Below are 8476 nucleotides of genomic sequence, written 5' to 3' on the forward strand. Positions count from 1 at the left end.
TAGTAGGCAGGAGCATCTAGGTAGAAGCATTAATGAGAAGTTGTAGGTAGGAACATTGGGCAGGAGCATCAGATAGTAGGAGTCAGTAGAAGCTTCTGCAAAGACTCTGCTACAGTTGCCCTTTGCTAGTGGACTGGTAAGGGTGAGGCACTACAGGATAAGAAGCAGCACTGGAGTTCACTCATTATGGAGTCTCTATTGCTGTGGCCATCACTTTGTGGGAGTTCCTAGAACGATCAGGTGTCAGAGATATAGACAGATAGATAGATTCCCCATAATTGCAACATACATCCTTTGCACCTTTTCCTCTGATTAAAGGAACAATAATAGCTTTCACCCAATCCTCAGGGATAACCATCTGTTTCATAAAGGCTGGAAGGATCCTGACACATATATTTCCAGGGAATACATCTCATGTTTGTGGGACACTACTTCAGAAGGAAAAGTTTCAGTTATCAAAGCTTTTACATTTTTTGTAACATCCTCTTGTTGATCTTTCTTTTCTGGTGTTCAAAACTGCTAACTATCGACAATGTAAAAATTGTACTAATGTCTTCTACCTTTCTTCCTTTTTCCATCACAGGTGGATTCATGGCCACTATCCTCCCAGTAATTCATTTCCTCTACTCCAGACATAATCTTTGCTATTCTCCATTTGACCTTTACAGTAAGACCTATGTTCCTTTGAGTGAGATGACCAAACTAGTGATGCATACTCTCATTTGGGTCTATATACAATAAATCAACTCACAATTTACCCAGCTATTGCTTTACCTTGCACTGGGCTACATTATTCCAAATGTTAGGTTCAATATGTTTGAAACTTACTCTTTTGAAAGCCTAATTTCTTGCCAACTGAACGCATGAGTCGGGAGGGAGTAGCATCTGAGGACAAGTAGACTTCTGAGGCACTGAACCAATCCACATCACCCTCAGGTAGTGACAAGCTATGGACCACTGAAAGTAAAAATTATAATCATATGATAATTAAAAACATGTAATTCATGCCTAATAAAAATGAAACACTCAATATATATTCATTATACAATGTTAAAGACTGAATATGAAGAAATCAGAAGTAAATGAAAGCTTTACAAAATCCATAAATGAAAATCTAAGAGAAAAAATAAAGCTGTCCTGGCAATAAGTACCTAAGAGTGTTTGTGAAAAGGAATGAAGTTTGCAAAAAGCAGAAACAGGATTCTATGGAACTAAGGGAGATGCAATGTAGATCGATTCTACCAAAGCAATGAATAAGTATATCAACTCCATCATCAAATGAAGAATTCATCACCTTGAAAACAAAGTATTATGCTCATCTCTTGTCTACAGACTTGTACTGCCTCAGCCAACATAAAAATAATCATAACTTTAAAGTGTCTTTATGTCTTTCTACTCTAACCAGAATTATCCACAAGTCTCTGGTCTCTTATACTATCACAAACAGCCTCAACAGGACCCAATGGTCTATTTCTGTTTCAGTTCCTTTGTATTTCCCTTGTATTAAATGCAAAACATTTAAAGCACATTGTATCAATATGTGTATTTCCTATTTCCTATTCTAAGGCACAATAAAAAAATGAAACTAACCTTCCTTTGTGGAGTCATCCAATCTCTGAGAGGATAAAAGATGACCTCTGAAGTGTGTAAGATGTTCCAACTCTATCCGATCAGCCAAAGTCTCTTCCACAGGTCCCCATGCACCATCGTAAAACCAAGTTCCTCGGCATATCACATAAACCTCTCCTGGAAAATATAGCAGATTTTTACTGGTGCAATAATAAGCTCATAATTTCATTCATGGGGTAAATATTCATGAAACACAGAAAGCATAATCAATAATGCAAGATGACATACAATATTCCTAACATATTCGCAAGTAAGCTTAAGCTGACACTTGACTGCTTTATATACATCTGTCTGTATCTAATATATGGTGCCTTACTCCCATCAGGATACATAACAGGATCTACCTTACTTCCAACCCTGTCCCACCTCTATTTTCTCACTTAGCCCAAGCCTTTTCCAGGCTTCTCAGCCCACCAAAATTTCCAATGTCACTTCGAACAATCAATTAACCTTAAAAGAATGCATTAAAACCATCATCAAATTCCCTAACAATAATTTCCACTTTATCTATAGACAAAATAAAACTCCCATTACCCAAAGTCATGAACATACATGAAACTTTATTCTTCCTATACTCACCTCTATCCCCTCAATCTGGACTTCCCTATCCACCACACAACACGAACTACTAGGAAAGGTGCAGCAAAGACCTTGCAAGGTCATTCTCAATCCCCTCTTCAACGACATGCCAAAAAACAATAAATAAAGTGATTACCACAGCTTTCTCCAACCATCGGATGGACATCGTCCAACAGTCTGGGAAGAAGCTACTTCATCATCCCCACCACTGTCACCTCCTCCAGCCAAAGATCCCTTGTCATCAAGTTGTAGTTTAAGAACATAACTGCAATGAACCCCTCTGAACTCATATAGACCACTAAAACAAAGCCTCATCCCAACAACTGTGAACACCATTAACAATCAGTACACCACAACCTAATGTTTGTGTAGAAACTCTCCCCCCTCCCCCTTTGATTGAATAAGTAATAAACTAATTATGGAGCTGAAAAGAGTGTGATGAAATGGTTTGGACAAATGGAAAGAATGTGCAAGGAATGGCTGAAAAAGAGAAGATGGGTGTCAGAAGTGAGGGGACAAGGTTAAAGCAGAGACCAAAGTGGAGATGAAGGATGAGGTGAAAAATATTTTGATTGCTTGGGGCCTGACTATTTAGAAGGGTGATAGGCATACATAGGATAGTGAGATAGAGCAATGAGTTATACAGGAGGATATGCATTGTCAATGGACTGAACCAGGGAATATGAAGCAGCCAGGGGCCTTGTTGGTGGATAGGGGGCTGTGGTTTCATGCATCACACACAAGAGACAGAGAATGGAAGTGAAAGAATGCAACTTTTTTCATATGTTCCTGGTGCTACCTCGCTAACATGTAAAATGGCAAACAAGTATAAAAGTACTATGAAAACTTCATCTAATTTCTTCCACAAGCCAAGATTTACCTTAAATTTGAATGTTAAATGTAAAATATAACTTCATTCATGTCACCTGCTGTATCATGCCACAATAGTGAATGCCAAAACTGGTTTACATGCTCAAAAATATCCGAGCATGCAAATGCATACAATGAACAAAAACTTTAAATATCATTTAATACTATATATTTTGGCTCCTAGGGGAAATGAGATGAGGTTTTCATATTTCACACTGATTTCTAGACGTTTCACCTACTTTTTCATTACTTTAATCCAAATGTTCCCTGATTTTTAAAGGCCTCCCCATTACTGACCTATTTACATTATTCCTGGACATGAAAAAAAACCCTAATTCATTTTTTCACTTCAATACATTCTTCCATTCAAGAAGAACTTTTTCTAGGTTCTACAGGTTATAATGATGCTGGATTAGCATAAAACTTTATCAAAGGGTCTAAATTAAAGATAAAATATATACCCTTCAAATGAGCCCAGTTGTACAGACAAACATCAGTCCTACTAACCTTGCCAGTATATACTTTCGCACTTGCGAAGCCTTACGTCAACCTCATAGAGTCCTCCACGAACCACAATTCTCTGTGTGACCTCTGATTTCCCCTCTTGTTTCTCCTTAGGAGACAAACTCTCACTTCCTGGACTTCTAAATGTAGGGGTTTCAGTCCCTCCTACAGTCATATCTTGGAGCAAGTCTTGATATTTCCATTCAATACGAAGAGAGTCATACCCAATAAATGGCGTCCACTTTTTGTCCGCTTCTACTTTATAGAACCAACGGACCTCCTCTGGACCAAGGTCTTCTACAGTCTCATCCCCATATGGTGAGGTCACCTGTCCAACTGGAGTACCCAAATAACTTGGCTCCAGATTCTCCAACGAGTCGCTAAAGCTGCTGCCATATTGATATTCTCCGTAATAATAATCATTATACATGCTTGGGTCGGTCCCTTCAACATAGTTGACGCTAAACTGGAAATCGCTTGCATTCTGAGAAAATGCCTGAAGCTGTTCGTAGTTGCCGTAATGCTGCTGGACTGCCGAGTATTCCATATTATTAAATGGAATTTGGTTTTGATACTGTAGGTTCTGCTGTACATGAATCCCAGCTGACATCTGACCATTCATGAGAGATGACGTGTACTGGTTCATCCCTAGCATACTGAGGTTCGTCCCTTGGTTTACCTGCTGTGAGTTTGTATGTAACTGCAGTGGATAACCTGCAGTTTGACTTTCTGTGGGGTTCCAACTTGATCCCAACTGTGATTGACTCAGCCGCTCCTGCATGGATGGCTGAGGCGTGAAAGACAGAGATGGCTGTTCCTGAGGTTGAAAGGAACCCGGTAAACTAGAGGCTAACTGTGCTCCACCTAGACGTGTATGTGCAGGTGAGTGGGAGCCAACCCCTCCCCCTATGTTCCCTTCACCAAGACCAGGACCAAGTGACGACGAGGCAAGATGTGCAGTCCCCAAGGTAGAACGTATAGGAGAGGACGTCTGTGATTGCACTGGACGTGGTGACTGTAGACTCAAATTACCAAGTTGACCAGGTGAGAGTCGGTGCTGCCCAGACAACGACAGTCGGTCCGTTCCCATAAGAGACTGGTTCTTAGGTGTCGTGCCTGACGACCGGTAGTTCAGATGATCCTGGCCCTGCTGATGAAAGAATTGTTGTTGCTGCTGCTGCTGCTGCTGTTGCTGTTGTTGCTGGAACTGGTGCTGCATGTGCTGCATTGGTGCAGGCAGCTGCTGAGGTGTGTAACCTGCAGGAGGCTGGCCGAGGCCATGGCCGCCGCTCCTTCCGCCATAACTTCCTTCTGGATGGCCTAGGTGCTGGCCACTGGAGGTGAGGGTGAGCTGGTTGAGCTGATGGGAGAGTGAGTGGGCGTACTCCAGGTGCTGGCCGCCCCCGCTGCTGTACTCCATGGTCAACCATCACACCTTCAACAACCCGCCCGCCCACAGGGATCAATGGCATACTTTTTCTCCCAGGAGAAACATTCACCATCCATACGTCACCTGCAGGACAAGTAAATTTATAAAAACCTACTGAAGAAACATAAAGTTGAGTGTTTTGTCTTCAAATTATTATTACATATGACAATTATAAGTCAGATTTGAATTGATTAAGTTTTATCAATCAATTAATGTTTCTTAAACCAAATCAACTATAAAAGGAAATTTATCCGAACTAAATGAAGTTATGACAAACTATGTAAAGGAGTCATAATTATTCATTTTCATGGTAATTGTTCATATTTGCTCCTACTGACCCTTCCCGTCCTGGGAAAGAATGCACCTGCCGCAGTGGCCATCCGAAATTTGAACTCATTAATTCAGTCCCTATAAGTATTGTGGTAGCGGGTATTGGAATACATCATGTCCCTCAAGGCATATCTTGCTATAAATCATTTAATGAATATGATATTCCTTTATCAAGAACCTGTTATTCACTGATTTAAAGACCTGTACCGGTACAAAAGTACACTAACATGCCTTAATTGGCATAAAAACAGTACTCATGTGATGGCAATTCATTCATTTCTTCATGAATTTTGATGATTAAGATATGTATCATCATGCAATGATTTTCTACCAATCTAATTGGAATACAGTAAAACAAAATTAGGTTATTGACAGATACATTTATATATGTAGTCCCTTTAAATGGCATAGAAGCTGTAAATAATTATATAAACGATCCTTGACTAGTTACCCAAACGACTATGAAATGTCAAAATCACATGTAAACAGACCAAGTAAATTGTTGGACAAAAAGAGATGAACATCACACATGATATACTTGAAATTTACTTATAACTCTGCCATTGAAATTTCCATTAGCATAATTCCTAAAACGATTTCCTCTCTTACGTGTGGTTATCTCCCGCTGGTTTACCAATCATTGAGCATCTTTCACATTATCCTTTTCTGTAACTACATTCAGTAATTTGAAAGATTACCTTCATTTCATTTACTACTCGTTTTAACATCCTGTTCATTCTCTCTCTCTCTCTCTCTCTCTCTCTCTCTCTCTCTCTCTCTCTCTTCTCTCTCTCTCTCTCTCTCTCTCTCTCTCTCTCTCTCTCTCTCTCTCTCTCTCTCTCTCTCTCTCTCTCATTGGGCTGTGGGTCGATAAGTTCCTTCCGTCATTGGGTTGAACAATAGCGATATCATGATTTATGAACTTTCAAGAGGGAGACAATAATGAACTCGCTAAGATAATGATAAAAAGCTGAGAAAAAGAGTGATGGGTAAGAACTCATGGTATCTTAAAGACCATAGCAGCTTTTGAATTGTTTGTTAAATGCAAGTACTGATATCCGTCAAATTCTTATAAAATGTAATACAGTTGTTGTACATAAATAAGATTATTACCAGTTTAAGATAAATCTATATGTATGGTGTTAGATAACATAAGACGTGTGATAGCAATAATCAATAAAGTTTTGTTTGATAAATTAATTTCGTTTTTGTAAACTTAGGTTTGTACTCTGTTAGGGGGATAAAACTGACAGCTTTTTCATTGATCATTGGTGTAAATAATTGAAATACTTGAATATACGTAAATATACATTTATTTTTTCGTACGATAGATTAAAAGAAAATGATTTCAAAGATCTATCAATCCCCTATCACTGGGGAAAAAGAACAAAGAATTTACACATCTTCCTTGTGTCGTAGAAGATGACTGAGAGGCGAGAGGAAGGGGCTGTAAACCCTACCTTTCTTGTAATTTCAATTTCTTAGAAATGGAAGAGACGAAGGACCCCCTAGCAAGGATTGCTCATCCTCCTCGAAGGCTCAGGCCTCGGTGTTTGAATGTTTATCATTGAAGCTTTATCTCTGAGCGAAATAAACCTCGGGGCTAAGGGAGAAGAACGGTTTGGAAATGTTTTATGGGTAAAGTTAAGAAAGGGGTAGCATTATCACTAAAACAGGAGTTGCGGAAATGTACGACAGTGTTAATGTGATGGGTGAAAATGAAAGTGGGTGATTATCAGTGTTGATGCACCTGGCCACGAGAAGAGAGATGATGAGAGGCGAATGTTTGGGGGGAAAATGAGTGAGTGTGTCAGCAGTTTTGATGCAAGAGACCGGGTATTAGTGAGTAATGTGGCAGTTGAGGGTATACTTTAGGGGAATAGGGTATTCAGAAGGGTAAAGTGAAATGGTGAACAGTTTGTGGATTCGTGTGATTGGGAATAAGTGGTTTAGAAGAAAGGGATGTACACAAGCATACATATGCAAGTACATAAGATAGTAAACGGGCATTATTGGCGTACATGCTATTGATAGGTATGCACAAAGAGAGACTCTTGAATGTAAATGTGCTGAGATGGGATGCATGATCGCTACCTAGTGGAGGCGGTGAAGATTTGTAAATGTTTTCAGAAGAGTCAATGATACCGGTGAAAAAGGGGTGGTAAAAGTATATGAGACCGGAAAAGAGAAGTGCGAGAAGAAATACTCGGGAAGATTGAGTTCAGAGTGGTAGAAACTGAGAGTAACGATGCTAGGGGAGTGGGTGAAGAATGGAAGGTATTTAGGAAAGTAATCCTTAGAGCTGGCATGTACGATAAAAGTGTGTGGTATATGAAAAGTTGGAGATGAGCAGGTACGAGAGGGCAGTGAGTGGTGAAATGACGAAGTTATTTGTGAAAGGGAAAAGAGGAGAGTATGGGTGGAACTTGTAAGGCAGGGGCGCGGATGTTTAGAGTATGTCCGAGAAAAAACTAGCAAGATATCAAGAGGAAAGTGAAGGGGTTGAAAAGAGGGCAAATTTCAGAGAGTAAAAATTGTTTTGAAAGGACGGTAGTGGTACGATATATATAAGAGAACAAATTGGAACATCGGTGAAGGGAGCAAATAGGAAAGTGGTCACAAACGGTGATGAGGTGAAGAGATGGAGAGAGCACATTAAAGGATTGTTGAATGACACTGTGGAAGATGTAGGGTGTGCAAAGGACGAGATTTCATGGCAAGTGGTCTGGTGAATAGAAAAGAGGTGGTGAAAGCCTTGCGTATGATGAAATGTGGCAAAAAGGCTGGAGTGAATGGTATTGCAGAAGAGTCTTTTAAAGAAAAGAAAGACTGTGTCCTTGACTGGTTACTTAGGGTCCTCCAAACATATATGGATCATGGTGAAGTGCTTGAAAATTGGTGGAATGGATGCCTACTGCCAGTGTATAAAGACAAGGACAAATGTGAGTGTACGAATCATAGAGGTATTATTTTGTTGTATGTACCTAGTAAGCTATTTGGACTGGTGGTGGCATGTACAGAGCATCAGACTGGAGAGGAGCAGTGTGGCGGAGAATGTGTGGATCAGGTGTATGCTGTAAAAAGTGTGGTCGAGAAATACACATGTCTAACATTTATGTTATTGATTAAGACCTT

General features: G+C 39.8%; 1 protein-coding gene across 1 annotated transcript in view; it reads right to left on the bottom strand.

Moving 5' to 3' along the window:
- Window positions 1-5064, bottom strand: part of LOC139755088 (phospholipase DDHD1-like) — a 68623-nt gene extending 63559 nt beyond the window's left edge. Inside the window, exons 1-3 of the mRNA XM_071673197.1 lie at window positions 3586-5064; window positions 1591-1746; window positions 829-957 (exon numbers count right to left, since the gene is read on the bottom strand). Of these exons, the coding sequence (XP_071529298.1) occupies window positions 829-957; window positions 1591-1746; window positions 3586-5002 (1702 nt within the window). The 5' untranslated portion in view covers window positions 5003-5064. The remainder of the gene's footprint in view (window positions 1-828; window positions 958-1590; window positions 1747-3585) is intronic.
- Window positions 5065-8476: the final 3412 nt, after the last annotated feature.

Source organism: Panulirus ornatus, chromosome 18 (genome assembly GCF_036320965.1).
Source record: "Panulirus ornatus isolate Po-2019 chromosome 18, ASM3632096v1, whole genome shotgun sequence".
Taxonomy (NCBI): domain Eukaryota; kingdom Metazoa; phylum Arthropoda; class Malacostraca; order Decapoda; family Palinuridae; genus Panulirus; species Panulirus ornatus.